At 35.1% G+C, this 19,082-nt stretch overlaps 2 protein-coding genes across 2 annotated transcripts; both read right to left on the minus strand.

Annotated features, from left to right (window-relative positions):
• Positions 1–2,152: 2,152 nt before the first annotated feature.
• On the minus strand, positions 2,153–4,841 carry LOC127258472 (probable inactive receptor kinase At1g48480). Its single transcript, XM_051285320.1, has 2 exons — positions 3,494–4,841; positions 2,153–2,971 (listed from the first exon to the last, which is right to left on the minus strand). The coding sequence occupies exons 1-2, from the start codon at positions 4,779–4,781 to the stop codon at positions 2,352–2,354; spliced, it is 1,908 nt and encodes a 635-aa protein (XP_051141277.1). The 5' UTR covers positions 4,782–4,841; the 3' UTR covers positions 2,153–2,351.
• A 4,922-nt stretch (positions 4,842–9,763) lies between these two features.
• LOC127258509 (uncharacterized) lies at positions 9,764–18,169 on the minus strand. The gene is made up of 18 exons (XM_051285371.1): positions 17,974–18,169; positions 16,883–16,981; positions 16,010–16,185; positions 15,818–15,922; positions 15,214–15,314; positions 13,753–13,831; positions 13,640–13,651; positions 13,488–13,553; positions 13,335–13,403; positions 13,186–13,242; positions 12,266–12,343; positions 12,046–12,143; positions 11,926–11,971; positions 11,531–11,646; positions 11,021–11,129; positions 10,876–10,938; positions 10,404–10,463; positions 9,764–10,179 (listed from the first exon to the last, which is right to left on the minus strand). Exons 1-18 carry the CDS (start codon positions 18,062–18,064, stop codon positions 9,997–9,999), a joined length of 1,608 nt encoding a protein of 535 aa, XP_051141328.1. The 5' UTR covers positions 18,065–18,169; the 3' UTR covers positions 9,764–9,996.
• Between the last annotated feature and the right edge of the window lie 913 nt (positions 18,170–19,082).

Genomic DNA, 19,082 nt, shown 5'->3' on the forward strand with positions numbered 1-19,082 from the left:
TATATATGTAAAATTGAGAGTATAAATTATGAGAATGTTTGAGAAACAATTTTTTCAAAAATTTGTAATTTTCCGAACAATATTATTAATTTAAGTGTTTAATAAATTAATTTTTTTGAATTTTTTTTTAATTATAAAAAAAAATAATTTATCTAACATTTTAAAATAATATTTTCATTTTCATTTTTTCTTTCTTATTTAGCTTTAACAATTAATCATTCATTTTACATATATATTATATTTTTATTACATTATTTATTAATTATTCTAATATATTTTATTTTCTAAACTTAAAAGTATTAAACATTACAAGTAAATTATTTTATTTTTTATTATATAATTTTTATATTAAAAACATAATATAGATTAAAATTTTTAAAAATTATAAATATAATAAATTAATTGATATTTAATTATCAATAAAAATATATATACAAACGAAGTGTAACTAATGATCGAATGAGTATTATTATCTTTGCCATTTATAAATGAAGTATAAGTAACGACGGAGTGATTATTATTTTATCTGTTTTAATCATATGTATAATTAATCAACTTAAATGTGTGAGATTAATTTATCATTCGGAGTATTTGTAGTAAAGTTTATATAATCATATATTCAACCAAATAAAGTGAATATGATATTAATTAATGTTATAATTATATAATCTATTAAAATAAAATGATGTATTATAATATTATCTTGTGAAGTGAACACACCCTATTTGTATAAGTGATTAATTTATTTTATTATTAATATATAAATATGTATACTGACTTTCTATTTAATCATATTACTAAATTTTTTAAAAAATAATTGATTGAATTAATGATATTATTTTCCAAAATATGTTGATTTATTAAATTAGTTAGTAAACACACCCTATATTGCTGTTTCAATTTAACTTAATTTAATACTCTTTTCAAATTCAAAGTCGCTTTCAAAATTTCATCGATCACATAGGATTTGATAAACAATCAAATACATGTTAATAAGTTAGAACGAATTTGAAATATAATAATACATTATAGTATAATTTATTAAAAATATTTTTTTTAAAAGAAATATTCACATACTTTTCTAAATTACAACTCAATAAAATATACTCATATACATCTAATAAAAATGTTAAATAAAATTGTACATAGGTCTTATCCAAAAAATAATATAAACATGTGAAAAATAGTACTTAGAATTGAAACATTAGGTCATTATTCTTACTTTTATTTACTTAAATAGTCTCACATTTCAATCTTCACTTCAAGTAATCCAAAAGTAATTTGTATTTTTCTATCTTTATATAAATCTACTAACCTAAATAATATTATTATTTTTTAATATAATAACAAATTGTGTGCAATGCAGCAACCAATGGGTAGGGTAGAGTAGGGGTAAGGCCAACGCATAATTACAGATTTAAACTTAAATATAAATATAAAGAACATAATCACATGGTAGTGCTGTTAGTTTGCCACCACTACCTCTCTATGTATGATTAGGATGAGTTTATTTGTTTTGAGTGAGTTTATTTATTTGTTCATAATTAATTTTTATAAAATTCTCGTATATATATTTTGTGATTGAAAATATTATAGTTTATTTGAAATTGTAAAAAAACGTAAATATGCCCGAATCCACCATGGTTAGCTTGATTTTTTATTTTAGTCCGCTAATTTTGATTAAATCAATACGATATTAATTTGACGCGATGAGCGATCTAATTGTCGTCACTTGCAGTGAATTCTAATCATGTGTATAACAACCGCTGTAGATGAAAAATATAAAGCAGTGAATTCTAATCATTTGTAGAATTATACAAATATATTATTTTCGAAAAATAACAATTTAAATAGTCCTGTATTGTTGCTTCATACATACATTGTATTATATTACAATTTTGTGATGAAATTAATTATTACATATACTATATAAAAATATTATGGTATGCTGACTAAAACTAATGAACACATTCAAGATGCCTCTAAACATAACAAACATCCTATAAGGAAAAATAGGTATGAACATCTGCACTGTAATGTAGTAGGCAATTAGTTAATTATTTAACCTAACAAGACGGCAACATATATATTAAAATAAAATAATAAATAAATAAACAATAATAATAATAATAATAATAAAGACACCAGCTCAACAAAGAACATATTGACAGTTCATTCTACACTCATTAGAATGCATTAAAAAAAAATCAAATATTTCAGACAAAAAATAAGAAAAATTATTGCAATTCCCAGTTGCAGAAATTTGACAAAGAACATCATCAATGAAACCAACCAAATATCAATCAAATCAAATGTAACACAAAAATACATTTTAAATCTTTAAAAGAATCTTACTTACCTTGTTCTTCCTCTTCACCAACGTTGGTTATGTCGTCACTGTTCTCCGTCTGTCTCCGGCAGATTCCGTCGATCTTCGTGACAACCTCGTCCATCCCCGGCCGCTTGTCCGGATACTGCGCCGTGCAGTCCACCGCCAGCTGGAGCAGCTGGACCATGTCCTCCTCGACGTTCTGGTATCGAAGGAGCTCGAGATCGAACACTTCCGCAGTCCATTCTTCCTGAACGACCGATTGGACCCAGCGTGGGAGGTCGACCCCTTCATCGTTTAATAACGAATGGGTCGGCGCTTTGCCGGTCAGCAGTTCGAGGAGCAAGACTCCGAAGCTGTAGACGTCAGCCTTGTGGGAGATCTTGCGGGGGTCGGTCACCTCAGGGGCCCGGTACCCGGCCACACGGGCAGCGGGGGTGGAAGTGGCAGTCAGCTGGGCGAGACCGTAGTCGGAGACGCGGGGGGCGTAAGATTTGGTGAGGAGGATATTCGACGACTTGATGTTGCCGTGGGAAATCGTCGGGCCGCGCGCGTGTATGTAGGCGATGCCTTTTGCTGCGCCGAGCGCAATTGCTGCCCGCGTGTCCCAGTTTAACGGCGTCCTCCCGGCTCCCTTGTTTCCTTCGACATTTTAGAAAAAAATAACATGGTGAGCGCTTTGAATTGAGCAATTTTTACGACGAAATTAACTGCCGTATACTGTTATTACAGTTTCATGTTAGAGACTCTAAGAATACGTCGAAATCATATTTGTAATTAAATCAAATCTCATGAACAATTTGGAACCAATTCAAAACCAAGAAAAGATTTTGATGAAAAGAGATGGAGCCAACACAGAAGACAGATTTGAAATTGCACCAAACAAAATAGAAAACTACGACTACCGATCAGACAAACCCACATTATTTGTCGATCAAGAAATCGAACAGGACAAACAAGTAACAGACAGACATACAGTATGATATCAATCCGACCGTTGACGGCCGGCCGGCCCGACACCACATGTTTCTCACCGATTTTCCACCCACCGGAAAACACATTTTCCGATCAGATCAGATCAGGTAATCAAGAAAATGCAGCAGCAGCAGTTAGATTAAGATCGAATCCAAAGCAAAAGTTTAAAGCACAGGAAATTGTTGTTACCATGTAATAAGGCGGACAAGCTCCCCATCGGCAAGTAATCGAAGACGAGGAGCTTCTCGTCTTGGTGGAAATGGTAAGCTCGGAGATGGACGAGATTGTCGTGATCCATCCGCCCGATCTCCTCCATCCTGTCTCGGAAATCTTTCTCCCCCAAATTGATGTCGCGCAGACGCTTTACGACCACCGCCAGGCCGCTGTCGAGCACCGCCTTGTACGCCGTCCCCATCGTGCCTTTTCCGAGAACCTCCGCCGACGCCCGGAGCAAATCCTCCAGCCCGAAATTCCAGCCGGTGTTGGCGCCGACGAACACCAGCCCTTTCTTCCCATCGCCGCCGCCCATGTCCAGGCCCTTCCCCTTCACCTTCGCCGCCGGGACGGCGGCGGATGCGGCGGGGGTAGGATTCTCTGCCTCCGCGGATTTCGGAGGCGGAATCGGAACTTCGATTTCCCTCTCATTGTCCTTTGATTTTGCGCCGCCCTTTCTGCAGAGACAAATTAGAAGCAGTAAGAGCAGTAAAAACCCTAGCGCGGCGCCGATTACAATTCCGGCAATTGCGCCGCCGGAGAGGTGCTTCTTCGATTTCGAACTTCCGCCTCCGCCGGCGCAGGGATCTAGGGGTTCGCCGCAGAGAGAATTCCCCAGGAAGGAACTCTTCGCCTTTTTGGAAAGGGATTTGGGGATTTCTCCGGTGAGATTGTTGTTGGACACATCGAATTGATCGAGCAGCGAGAATTGCTTCAAATCGGGAATCTCGCCGGAGAATTGATTGTTCTGCAAAAACAGCGTCCCCAAACGAGTGAGGTTGCTGAATCCCGCCGGTATCGGGCCGGAAAAGTTGTTGTCCGCTAAGTTCAGCCGCACGAGCGAATTTAGGGCAAAAATGGAATCTGGAATTCCGCCATTGAAGAAATTGTGCTGTAGATAGAGGTTTCGGAGATTCGACAGCGAGGTGAACATGTCCGCCGGAATCGGGCCGGTCAGTGAGTTGTAACGGATGCTGAGCGTCTGTAGATTCGTCATATTCGAGAAGGCGTTCGCCGGAAGCCGGCCGGACAACCCCTTAGCGGGGAAATGGAGCTCGACAACGGCACCGCCGTCGGGAGAGCATGTGACGCCCGGCCACGAGCACGTGTCGGCAGAGATATTCCACAGCAGAGAGCGTCCGCCCGCGGCGGAGCGGAGAGCTAGCAGGGCGGCGCGGTCGGATGCGATGTCACCGGCGGCGTACGAGAGGAGAACGGCGCCGGCGAAGAAAAGGAGAAGACAGTCGGAAGTGAATTTCCCCATTTTTTGTTAGGGAAATTTTGAGATTTGGACCCAAAACCTCTTTGAGGGAATTTTGTCGAAGGAATGGCTTTACTTAAATATTTTTTAGTTAATTTTATACAAAATTCATAGTAATAGTTTTTTGCTTAATTGGAATTCTTTTTTTAAAAAAATTAATATTTTAAATAAATATATATATTTTTTTTATGAGATAATGTTTAATAATTTTTAAAACATTCGAAAACATATTTGGAATGTAGTGGTGCTATTTTTCTTTTTTTACAATATTTTATTATTCAGTATTCATTGGTTAGCTAGATTTTAATTTCATTGTCCAGTACTTCAGTTTGATACAAAATATAAAAATAATATTTTGTATTAAAACTTAATATGTAACGTATATTTAAAAAATTATGTTATATAAAAAAATAAAACTATTAAAAAATTAAATTTATTTCAGGTGAATAAAAATAAATATATTAATTTGGAATGGAAAATAGCATTAATATATATATATATATTTTCATATTTATATCAAATAAACAAATTTTATATCAAACATTACTCTTTTATTATTATTTACTTCAATTGATTAAATCCAGATAACTCGAAATTCATAATATAAAAGAATTTATATACAAATATAAGAACATACTGTACTTTAATTCGACAGTGTGTTTTAGGAAATTAATTTTAATTTTTAAGTAAGTAGTGCGCTGCATACACATAATACAGGCTGTTAACTGCGAACTGCATTAATTAATGATACTGGAAGGGATTGTTATTTATTAGAGTTTGGTCCAGGTTCTCAACACCGGATCAATCAATGCCGTTGATTTTGTTGACCTCACAAATCGACGGTGTAAGATTATCCGTCAAATCCACCGGCTTTCATTATCCGGTCCAATAATATCTTTCCAATTATTTATATTATTATTGTCATGTTTTAATTTTCATTACTATAATTTTTAGGGACACTTACTAATAAAAAATTTGACCAAAGTTAATAATTACCCATTTCATAATTATAATCCCCTTATATTCACTTCTATTGGTAAGTGATCAAATTATCACTTAAAACGTTTATTTACCACTTTGTCCCTCTAAAAAAAAAAAAAAAAAAAAAGTTTAATTTAACTATAGTCTCTTGATAAATTAAATAAATTGGCCCACTTTTTAGCCCGATCCATTAGATTGTCCCAAATTCTTTTAGCCCAAACCCAATCCTTAAACTTGAAGCCCAAACCTTTAGCCCATTAGTTGAATCAGTTTTGGGGGTTAAAAAGGATTAGTTTTGAGTGATCAGTTCAGTGTAGAAACCAAGAGAGTGGAAACCGATGGAGAAAGAGAGGATGAGGGAGAGTCTCGACTATAGTGTTTTCAGGTGAGATTTAAAACTGTTCCGAGTCCGGTGAGTGTCGAGGCTCGAGTCGATTTCCAATCTTGAGGCTTTGTTATCTCGGGCCAAACATCGTTGTTAATTCCTTCGCCGGAGAAAAAAGAAGGAAGAAGATCGTCAAGATTTTGGAGTCTGATCAGAGAAAGAGGTTGTGCACTGCCGGTCGCGGGAAGACTGTTGTTTCTGCCGCAGTTCGTCGGAGAAGAAGTCGATCCAGACTGCTGCAACCGCCGTCGTCCGCCGGCTGATGCTGCCGCAGAAGTCGTCATGGTTGAATATCGATTTGGGATTGGAATGACCCAACAGAGAAGACGAACGAACCAGGTAGTTCATCTCAATTCAATTAGGGTTAATACTGTTTCGTTTGGTTTTTTGTTTTCCAATTCCAGAATATTATTTTTAGCCTTAATATAACATGAAAAAATCAATTATTTTGTTTGAATTAATTACATACTGATATGTGACAAAATTAATTGAATTAAACGTCGAAATTTGCATGCCAAAATATTGTAAAATCATTACATTATTTATATATGACAATATATAAATATATCAAATTTGTTTTCGTTTCAAATAATTTTTGCCAAATTATATTTCAAAATTTCACCACAGTTTTCAGTTACAAAACCTAGCTAATATATATTTCTTGAATTTTCCATAACTAATCATCAATGGACTTTTTGGAGAAGGATGACCAGCATCTGGTGGTTGTCGTCTTTCCGCAAACCCCAGACTTTGATCTCCATGCCAGCTTCAAAACCATTGGCTTCCGCAATTTCGTACCATGGACTCCTTATGGCGTAGCTGTAGGAAGTGGGGCCTGACTCAGTCTTGTTCAGCCGCGACTCATGTCTATTGCCTTTGGGGTCGATAACTTCAATGGAGATGAACTCCTTGTCTTCCAGCATCTGCAGCTCCTGCGCAGTAAAAACCCTTTCGGCATTCTCCACTTGTTTGCACGGCATCGAGAGGCGGTCTTGATGTTTCGACATATCAGTCTTCGTCAGCCTCCTCGTTATCATAAATATAGGAACGTTGGCGCCACCACCATCGTTCCTCAATATTGCATCTTCGTTAATGTTGTTTCTCTCAGCTGCCTCCACAGGATTCGCAGGTTCTTCAGCTGCTTCCGGTGCCGATTCACGACTGATGATCGGCGTTTCTTGGTTGGGGAGGGTTTCGAGAGCTGTTGATGTGCTGGGGAAGGAATTATGATGATCAGCAGATGGATTAGGATTAGGATTAGGATTAGGATTAGGATTAGGATTGGAGAGAGAATCTCAATTTTTGAACTTTCGGCGGGGAAGCTAATTGATCGTTGACACCATCAATCCCGCGAGCAGTTCTCTTTCTGCAGAGATTTTGGGCCTTTCTCTTTCGGTTCGCCGTCGTCTTCCTTATCTGCTCCATTCTCTCTGCCTCTATCCTCTCCATCTCCATCCTTTCCCTTCTCTCCGCCTCCATCCTCTCCAGCCTCATCTCCATTCTCTGCACCTCCATCATCTCCAGCCTCATCTCCATTGTCTCTACCTTCCTGAAGATATACCCGAGCATGCTCGTCAAGTACTCTTCGTGGGTTGGGATGGCTGGAAAGAAACTATATCTTCTGTTCCAATTGACTATGAACTTTTTCAGGAATTCTGTAATGGGATCAGGAAAACCCCAAGAGAAGTTTCCAGCTGTGAGTTGCTGGTCCAACTGTAGCATAAACTTAACAATCAGCTCCCTCTCCCCTTTAGTGAAGAGATAGTAATCCTCGAAAGCAACCTCTCTCTCCGCAGCCATGAATTCGACGATAGAAATTGTAGCAGCAGAAACAAAGAAAAATAAGTTAGTTATATCTGTTCGTTATTATTTGTTAGTTATATCTGTTCGGTTCTTCGTTTCTGCTGCTACAATTTCTATCGTCGAATTCATGGCTGCGGAGAGAGAGATTGCTTTCGTGAATTCTGATTGTTAAGTTTATGCTACAGTTGGACCAGCAACTCACAGCTGGAAACTTCTCTTGGAGTTTTCCTGATCCCATTACAGAATTTCTGAAAAAGTTCATAGTCAATTGGAACAGAAGATACAGTCTCTTTCCAGCCATCCCAACCCAAGAGTACTTGACGAGCATGCTCGGGTATATCTTCAGAGCAGATAAGGAAGACGACGGCGGCGAGTCGAAAGAGAAAGGCCCAAAATCTCTGCAGAAAGATTAAATGGTGTCAACGATCAATTAGCTTCCCCTCCGAAAGTTCGAAAATTGAGATTCATTCTCTCCAATCCCAATCCAAACCCTAACCCTAACCCTAATTCATCTACTGATCATCATAATTCCTTCCCCGGCACATCATCAGCTCCCATCATGATCAATCAGCCTGCGTTAGTCGTCGAAGCCCTCCCCGATCAAGAAACGCCGATCATCAGTCGTGAATCGGCACCGAAGTAGCTGAAGAACCAGCGAATCCTGTCGAGGCGGCTGAGAGAAGCAATGCTAACCAAGATGCAATATTGGGCAACGATGGCGGTGGGGCCAACGTGCCTATATTTATGATAACGAAGAGGCTGACGAAGACTGATATGTCGAAACACCAAGACGGCCTCTCGATGCCGTGTAAACAAGTGGAGAATGCCGACAGGGTATTTACTGCGCAGGAGCTGGAGATGCTGGAAAACAAAGTGTTCATCTCCATTGAAGTCGTCGACCCCAAAGGCAAAAGACATGAGTCGCGGCTGAACAAGACTGAGTCAGGCCCCACTTCGTACAGCTACGCCATTACGAATCCATGGTACAATATTGCGGAAAGGCAATGGTTTTGAAGCTGGCATAGAGATCAAAGTCTGGGGTTTGGGGTTTGCGAAAAGACGACGACGACGACCAGAAGCTGATCATCCTTCTCGAAAAGGTCCATTGTTGATTATTTATTTACGCGCCGAGGCTACTGCAAGTCGTCGTCGTTTTAGAATCGTTAGTTATATTATCCTTTCTGTGAGTGTTCTGTAGATGATGATAGCTAACTTTTCGATTTAATTTATTCAAATATTAATTTGAATAAATATTACTATTTTTGAAATATTAATTCAAGGCTCAAACATTATTTTAATTAATTCTTTTAAGTCAATATCATCTCATAGAATTACTTTGATTTTTGATTAAATAAAAAATTATCAATCATCCACATACATTTTACTAATATTCGATAAATTTTACATGCATCAACCCATATATATATATATATATATATATATATATATGCATACATGTGTTTTAGTGATAGGCAAATTTTGGAATGGGTTGGGCTTGGGCCAGGCCTCACGTGACCTTTTTCTAGCACAGCTTACACTGGTTTATTCAATTCAGTTTTTTCTTACAATATTTATTTTTCATACACTAATTTATATTCTCTTTGTTTATTTATTTCAACTATCTCAAAACACAATTCCATGTAAAGAGTATTAGACTCTGTTTATGCATAACTATCTTTCTCATAAAACTATAAAATCAAGCATTAAATATTTTACTATTTTCTAAAATTTTCCAAAACTTAAACTCAGGTGTGTTTGTTTGGGGGTCGGATTTTCAATCAATATTCCTTCTATTTTTTTCTCCAAAAATATCAAATTAACACCTATTTTTTATTTTTTATATTATATTAAAAATCAATTTTACATTCAAAACATCGTATCAAACTCTTATTTATATCACATCATACAACTATTCAAATTCAAAACTTTTATTTTTCAAATCCCAACTCAAAATCCAAACCCCGAACAAATGAACAACGCATTTTGGCTCAACTAAAACTACAAGAGAAGGCCTTCCTTTTCTTCTATGCTATGTTGTATTTCGAAAATTCAGTCGTTTCGTGCTCTCGATAACTCATCTTCGATGCGGTGGATTTCATCCTTTATTTTTTCTTGCCTACCCTTTTCTTTCGACAAGATGCTCTTACTCATCAACTCCGAAAATAGCTTTAAACATGAGAGATACTCGGATTTTATTTCGGGTGACTCAGATATCGAATTATCTGCTTCAAACTGCAGAAAATAGCAGAAGAATCGAAGTCTATCATAATATATATTACATGTAAATTCAAAGATTAAGACTAATAAAAATAATATTGCTTAGTCTCTAATCAGCATCTTAATCATTCTAAGATGATTCATAGCACATTGCATAAATTTCAAGAAAACAGATCACATCAAAATGATTCAAGAAGTTATTTTGACCAAGTATTTGTAATTGAAGTTTGCACACGTACCTCCTTGTAGACAGAAAGGCATTGAAATGGAGCAGCATCGGCGCTGCCCGGAACAGTTTTCTGTTTAAAAAAGAAGCATAAAGGCATTAAAATAGATAAAGAAACCGATCAAGCTAATGATTTAACAAAAATTCGACCTTGCAATTAGTTTGAAATCAGTAAAATGGTTTAGTGAAAATACATTCCATGTCTATAGGCCTTCAAAGGTTAATTGGCTAACGTAAAACCATAATTTAAGAAATTAATCTTAGTTCCGACAAATGGACAATCTTAGGGAACATTTAAATCTAAAAAGAGGCCATACTAGAATAAGCATTTTCAATTGCTGTAAGGCTGATATACATTTTTAGGCTTTTCTCAAAGGAATATTCATCTAAACTTCTAATCGGAAGTCAGGTTTCTCATCAACAGTCATAATAATAATAATAATAACAATAGTAGACACTTATGCATAATTAATAAAATCACTAACCTTAGAGTCGACTATCTCCAACTTCAGAAGCTCGAGTGACCCAAGAGCATTCATAGATTGTAGCTACAAACACATGTAAAAGCAAAAAAATAATACCACAACACTAGTGAGAATGAGATATGGCATATTATTACAGCACACTTACTAGTATCAACATTGCTGAATGAGCCCCTTTCCCTGCTTTTCCAGGTGGCATATTGGGCTTTTCCTTTCCTTTCTGCTCCATAGATCGGGTAAGGGATTTCTGAGCTACCCTGTGGAAATCCACTCAAAATAAAATGAAATTTCATATCAATTTAACACAGCCATGCGTCTTAAATAATGAACTGACAGAATCACCTAGAACATAACAACGACAATAATGTCTGGAACATATAGTAATTGGCAGCCAAAGGTAGATTATTAACACAGAAGTTTGTTTAAATGAGTTAAAATGATCTGCAAGCTAAGTGGAAGTTGAATCTAGGTAACACAAACAAACGAGTTTTTCAAATCCAGACAGTTGATTATATTGTGTATGTTAATATGAAACTTTGCCTAGATATGATGTCTTCATATCTGTAGCCATGTTTATGCATGAACAATTGGAAAGATAAATGCTTATGACAGTAACCAGAGGCAGTACATGATGACTAAAAGATTCAGATAATCTAACCTAACTGAATTGTGCAATAGATTTTTGGCAATGTCAATTTCAGCCATAGCCCGAGAAGTGTCGGTTTTGGAGATGAGCATTTTCACTCTAGCGAGGAACAGTCCATTTGCTGCATTCTATCAACAGCAGAAACAGTCAGAGGAAGACGGGGAAACTATAGAGGAAACACAACAATTCCAAAGAACAATGGTTTAATCTAGACTAATTAGAAATGACGTCCTAAGTATACAAATGGAGAAGAAATAAAAAAGTTTTGGTCACACAATTGGAAGCATTATAGAGGCAGTAACAGTTCCAGTTAATGTCTGGAATGAACAAATTGTTCTTGTATGTACGGAAACAATTGGAGAAGATAGCATAACGTCAGAAAGAACAGAAACACAAATCCACTAAACCTGAATGTGATCAACAGGAAGCAGGCTTTTTCGAGCATCAAGGCATCTGCTCAATGAACAGTAAATGTTAATTCTTCAATCATAACGATGTAACTTTATTCTTCATTGAGAGTGACACACCTTTCTAACAATTCTTCTGCCTCTCTCAACTTCCCTACTGCTTGGATGGCCAATGCAAGCCGTTCAGCAGCAACAACTGTGTCCAAAGATTTCCACCCCTGCTTTGAAAATTAGGTTGTAGATGTACTGTTTCTTAGAGAGAAAATATTTCATAGATTCCATAGTGTGAAAAAGAAATCAAGAACACAAATTTGTTTCATAGATTTCATAGATGATAAACCTTTGATGTTTCCAACACATGCAGAATCTTTCTCAATAAAATCTCAGCCTCAGAAAGTTTGTTGGACTTGCTGTAAATCTATAATTAAGAAGAGAAAAACAAAACAATAAGTTTGGGACCCAATTTTTGTGAAGAAACTAAAATAAAATGCCTAAGAAGGAGCACAAAATATTTTGGGATGGACCCTGCATTGTGAGATTACATGAAATTTTGAACAGACTTCTTTTGAGTTTTTATCTTGTTTTGTACTATTTGAACTCCAAATTATCCAAAAAAAAATACACTTTTCTTTTTTACATAACATCACATCAAATATTATTATAATAAAAAACCCAAACCTCCAGACCCAATCCTGACTGAAAAAAAACACACTAAATTTAGTTTCTCAACTCCAACATACTTGATCATGTAATTTAGTTTCTCACTCCAGTATCGAGACAAGTTCCGTACTCAACTTTCCAAAATTGCAACTTTTTCACAAGAAAAAGGGAAAATAATATGGTACAAGTTCAGGTAGAGAATTTTGGTAACAACAAAAAATATATATACAGTACAAATTCATTTTGGTTTTAGTTTCATGTCCTTCCATTTCTTATTCTATCCTTTGTGCTGCAGAATACAAGTCCCGACTACATAATACTTCATGGCAGTGCAACAGATTACAAAACTAAATTAATAAATGAGAAATGTTGATTGTTGAATGTATTTATGCATTGAGTTTGTCCTATTTGTGTTCGTGCATGTGACAGTTCAAGTAAATATATATCATATGGATTATATTAATAACTATGCTTATCAATTATCATATAAATAATTGGGGTGAATGAAGATTTAGGTATATATATCCAGATTAAGCATAACTCTTCTCGCACAAACTCCAAAGCACTTCAAATGACTTTAAAAAACAAAACAAAACAAACCTGAGCCAGAAATTGCATTCTTCTGACACAAAGGGCTGAGTCTCTGAGCTCACCTGCCTACATGTTAACATAAAGAAGTGAGGAAAAGAATACATATGTGGATATTACAGAAAACTAGCGTAAGTCACAGACGGAGCATTTTGATGAACCTCCAGTATCTGTATGGAATCTGCAATCAAGTCCTGAGAATCCTTCTCTTTCCCTTGGAGATACAAGACCTGAAAGTTATTCTTATCAAGATCAGATAAGTTACTGAAATATATCAAAAGTAGCACCATTAGCAAATAATGTTTTTAACTCACAGTTCCAAGATGATACAATGTATCAGCATAGTCTGAGTGAAATTCTCCAAGGACCCGTCGCTTGATCTAGTTAAGCAGAAAATAGTAATACAACCAGAAGTCTGCTTTTCTATCCATAAATGGAAAAGATACGCATGTCACACGATACAAACCTTTAGAGCACGCTGCCAAAAAAGGATCAAGAAAGAAAGGTATTGCTTTCAGTATAGAATGAACAACACGAGATCCACATATCTAACATAAAAGGCATGCTATGGTAATTTACCTCATAGCATCCACGAGCATTTTCCAATTTTCGCAATACACGGTAGAATTGACCAAGATTGTGAAGGGCAGCTCCAACTCTATACATTAAAAGCCAATGAAATTCAGGGGTTGGTGTTCAAGATTCATAGGAGATGTCACACAGTTATTGACTTAAACAATCCATAACATCTAAGAAAAATACTAGCTAGATCCATATAGATTATATTGCAACAATAGAAGCAAAATTTCATCAAAATATGCACTGGCATGCAGATGTTAACATGCTCACATTCATACCAAAGCATACCATATTTGTATTTGTGCCTTATACATATGTACATAAATACAATAATGACCTCATGTGTAAACTCTTCATCCATGAAAAAAAAAAGGATGAGATCACTTAAGATTAAAAGAACAACATGTCAGGTCCCAAGACCATATCAGACCATCACCTCAGTTTGTTGTGGGGTGCAACTCCACAAATGCCTTTGGCTGGATTAAGGGTGCTTCACCCCTTTGGAGGCTCATATTCGAAATAAAAAAATTGCAGCACTTTCTAGATGCCCAGTTATCAATTTCCATCATATTCCTAGAAGTGAAAATAGTTTGGATTTTCATCCTCCCAAAGTGCGGAGCCGAGGAAGGAAAGGACTTGTCTGCGTGGCTATAATGTTTTTATTTCAAATTATAGATTGGCCCATGTAATCTTGTTTAGAAGGAAATGCTTGTCTATTTGTTCCTAAATTTCGACATTGTAAACTATTTAAATGACTAAAGTCACTTTACTTCCGAAAAAAAAAAAAAAGGAAAAACATGTAAGGCAGTGTTTGATTAAAGTGGTGAGGTGGTGAAGGAAAGGTTCCTATTTAACTGTGCAACAAGCTTCAACTAAGAATAGAAAAAATTGATTACTAATGCTTTTATGAGAAGACAGTCTTCATGGGGAAATCAATCAAAAGTCCAATGTGTATTTTTTCCATCCCTCAATGATAATAAAATTCTCGTTTTTTTTTTTTTTCTTCAAAACATAAAAGAGGAACTGGCATATACTTTACAAATAACATCGATGGCCCTAATGCTATATATGATATATCAATATAGTACTTCCTCCGTCCATGATAAATATGCATGCTCCTATGAGCTGAACACAGGTTTTAAAAAATATAGTATTATATTGACTGATTGTGATATAAACTAGTAGTATTTTTGAAAGTATATGTGCAAGTTAATGAAGTGAGAGAAAATATTGGATAAATTGAGTGTGTAAATGGTTGTGGAATGCATAGGCCCAGTTACATGGACTCAAGACACTAAATAAAAAAATCCAAATAAACTAAAGTAAAATAAAACGAAGCAAAAGCCAACTATTGAGTAATTAACCTTGTGCCAAACTCAAACCTAAGTGAATTTGTCTAACATAACCCTTAATATTCATCTAACCTCATATCACCTTGTCATCAACAAATCTAGGTTATACCTTATGTCATCTCTTCCATAATATTCTTCAAGTATATTAATGGCCTCCACATACAATGGTTCTGCATTCTCATAATCCTTTTTGAGTCTATAGAGTTCAGCCTGCACCAATAATAGAAATTTAACCAACTTTTAAAAATTAAGTGGAAACATAGTAAAAATAATAAGTAAGGGCGAATGTAGTGTTTGACATATGAATGGAAGATTGCCCTTACTATTACTGGAGAATACTCAAACCTGTCAAAAATATCTACCACAAAGCCTCGTAAACAGGTAAAGGCATTAGGCATCAACGTCCAGTGATGTATTATCTCAAAAACAAACATGAAACGAGGTGTTTTTGCTGAAGAAAGTTATAACTACGAAAAGTAGAAAGATTTACCCAATCAGATATAACTAAATAGAGGTCCAGCAAGAAATGAACAATATTATTGGCACAAAGAAGCACTAACATTGGCCAATATGCTATAAGAACTTATTTGTGGCAGAAAACAAGATAAACTAGTTAAAATGTTGAGTGTAATTGTCATTAGTACAGTTACATCACAATAAAACATTATGATATATTTAAATGAAATATTGAGTTTCTTATAAGGCAGACCCACCAAGTTGTTGCATGCGGAAGCAACATGTGGATCCCTTTCTCCGAAACCTTCCCTAGCTTCTTGTAATGCGGATTGAAAAAATTTCTGAGCTTGCTCTAGGTTTCCCTAGATTACAAGAAAAAATTGTAAAAATAAATCTTTTAGGAACTGGCATGTATAGGTGAATATAGATGAATTATATGAAACTCTTACCTGCATAAAATAATCCCTGCCACTATCAGTGAAAACTCTCCACTTGGATGTATGCTCATTTGATATCAATGCCTCTTCTGGAATTTTATTTGAGGTGTTTTTGTCATTTTCTGAATATGATTGGTGAGAAACATCTTCTGCCAGGGAAGGAGTCAAAGATGACCCAAGAAGTAAAGCTGCAGACAGAATAAAAAAGAAAGCAATGAGCATCTTAAAAAATAAAGTCCACCTAAGATAGTGATTATGAGTCCAAGCCATCATGAATTAATCAATTCTGACTTCTTCATGACACTTCTATCCCTCAACTGACAAGCCAGACACAAAGTTTAGCACGACTTCTTTTGTCCAGTTTCCTTATCTTTGTTGGTAACAGTAAGATTGCAAAGTAAATATATTGAGAAAAACTTAGAGAGAACAGAGTACAAGCATCTGCTTATTGTAAACCAAACTACCTTTTGACGAAGTAAATGGTTCTCAAGCATCTTGAACCAAGTAAGAACTAGTCATTACACTTAATATGTATCAACAAGCCTACAAAAGTTGTCTCCAACCACAATATGGATATACCATATGAATATAAGGTTCATTTAAGCATGTTTTCAAATGCATATTCATAAAGAACTTTCCTCCTAAAAGACATTACCTTAGACATCCGTTTTTCATCTAAAATATTACATTAAAAATCAATTCTCTATGTAAAAATCATCTCCAAGAGCTATTTTCCCTTCAAATTTTTACTATTCCCAGATAATTGAATATACCAAAATACTTCCAAAAAACAACTAAAAAAACCTATAGTTTTGCTACTCAATCAGCACAAAGATGTAAAATGACCAAGATATTACTATTTATGACATAAGATACAGTGCTTACCAGCCGGCGCAGACAGAAAAACCCACCCTGAAGCTTCCCCCCGGCACCTACTCTTAGTATAACCACCAAAATCACACTCACTTGATACTATATGCTTCCCTGGAAATAAATAAATAATAAAAATAATAATCAGCTCTGTTACTTCACCCATGGCACTAGTCATGTCAAACAGCAATGATCTAGCATCATTTATACGCCATGACAGCTGAAATGTCTTTTTGCCCAAGCCCAATGGGTATTACTATTTTACTGAAATATGGAATGTGTTTGTTTGGGAATTTTGGAGGATTTTTCCTATTCCTCCAAAATTTTGTCTCCGAAAATATCAAATCAAACACCTATTTTTCATTTTTTAATTATATTAAAAATTAATTTTTAGATTCAAAATATCACATCAAGACTTATATCAGATCAAACAACTATGTCAATTCAAAATTTTACTATTTAAAATCCAAACCCTCAAACAAACACACCCGAATTTATTATAATGTAAGTAGACTAGGATAAAAGAGCAATTAATAAACTTCAAAGCTGCTGCCCTTATGCTCCATGATCAAAACTAATTACAGGAAGCTAAGCAGAACCAACACCAATGTATTTAAATGGATTCAAACTTGCAAAATTGATATTATGCAGAAGTCCGGAACCCTCTTTTTTCTCCTAATCAATTCATTCTCTTATTTTTCGCTGGCAATACATCGTCCCCTCTAAACCGATTCATCCATATTGTATTTTTTTACATTTCTCAACTAAATATTTTTTACATTTCCCAACTTAATTCCTCCACTATATTATCAGCTATCATTTTCTTACAATTCCATTCTTTGTACCAAACATAAGTAACACTAACCTCCACCCCTTGATCGATAATCTTTGTTTATAACACATTCCCAATAAACAATCCACAAATGATCAATGAAAAACATATATCATAGCTATGTACCCAAGACAAACTTAAAACAAATTTCCTACAACAGTCAACTGTGTTTCCAACAAAGTATTAATGGAATGGCTCGGAATTTATAAAATCCCAACTCCATCGATTCGATAATTTGAACGCCAGCAAAAGAGTGTTCGGGGTGGGGAAATACCTGTATTTGGTGAAGAATTACAGATTTTAGGCAACCCAGAAGATTTTCGCAGTTCCTTGCAGAATCTAGCAGCTGCTTGCCTAAAAGGCATTGTTTTGGAAGTTATTTTATGCAAGAAAGGGCGAATGGCGAAGCGTTACGGGTGAATTGGAATGAATTACGAAGTATAAAAACCCACCCCAAACCCTACGTGGAACTGACATCGAGGAAATTGCTATACCATCCAATATTTGACACATAAAAATTTAAATAAAATAATTTAAAAATTAAATTATATAGTACTTTCTGTTTTGTGAGTGTATTATAGTGGCAATTGCATAATAATAATAAAAAAATGATGGTAATTTTATAATGATATGGTTATTTATGAAAATGAGACTATTGTTTTACAACGGATAAAAATATAATAAACATGACTATTGCATTGGAACGAATAGAGTAAAAAATTATCTGAGATATATAAATATATATATATATATAAATATATTTTAGTGCCTTTAGGAGTATACATAAATGACAAAATTCTCAAAATCATCCTACTTTATCCTAAAACTTAAATTTTAAAATAGTTTTTTCATGCCAACTTAGCTGTTCAGCTTAACGATCAGTAGACCATAAATTAATTCAACTATAGATAAAAATTAAACTGTGTTACAATGTTTTAAACCCAATTTATGTACCACTTAAATTGACAAGTAACCGAACTCTTATTGCCTTCTTCAACTCCCGGATGTGATGAGTCGACATGAAAGTGTCAAACGATTCCGTCGATAAGAGATGTACCTTTGATCCGTTGAGCAAGAGCCCTTCCACACAGGATTTTTGGATCATTATGGCCGACTTTCGTCCTATTTGATCAGTTGGTCTCATATTTAATAGACTTAGTAATTAATAAAATATTATTATTTTTTAATTTATTATAAAAATTTAAATAAATACGCTCTACAACCTATAGTAGTATTTTATTTGATATAAAAATGTAAGATAATTATAATACTTTTTGATATGAAGATTCAGTGATTTTTTAACCACTATTGAATCTATGTCATTCTATTTAAACCTAAACGGTACAATAAAAAATAATGAATCGGAAACACCTGTGAGGTTTC

This window comes from Andrographis paniculata, unplaced genomic scaffold (assembly GCF_009805555.1).
Source record: "Andrographis paniculata isolate CXL003 unplaced genomic scaffold, ASM980555v1 Contig59END, whole genome shotgun sequence".
In the NCBI taxonomy this organism is placed as follows: domain Eukaryota; kingdom Viridiplantae; phylum Streptophyta; class Magnoliopsida; order Lamiales; family Acanthaceae; genus Andrographis; species Andrographis paniculata.

Coding starts and splice junctions, on each gene's coding strand:
- LOC127258472 (XM_051285320.1), bottom strand. CDS start 4,781: ATGGGGAAATTCACTTCCGACTGTCTTCTCCTTTTCTTCGCCGGCGCC. Junction 2,972..3,493: donor CTTGTCCGCCTTATTACATG/GTAACAACAATT, acceptor AAAATGTCGAAG/GAAACAAGGGAGCCGGGAGG.
- LOC127258509 (XM_051285371.1), bottom strand. CDS start 18,064: ATGCCTTTTAGGCAAGCAGCTGCTAGATTCTGCAAGGAACTGCGAAAA. Junction 15,923..16,009: donor GCAGGGATTATTTTATGCAG/GTAAGAGTTTCA, acceptor CTTGTAATCTAG/GGAAACCTAGAGCAAGCTCA. Junction 10,939..11,020: donor ATTCAGCAATGTTGATACTA/GTAAGTGTGCTG, acceptor ATGTGTTTGTAG/CTACAATCTATGAATGCTCT.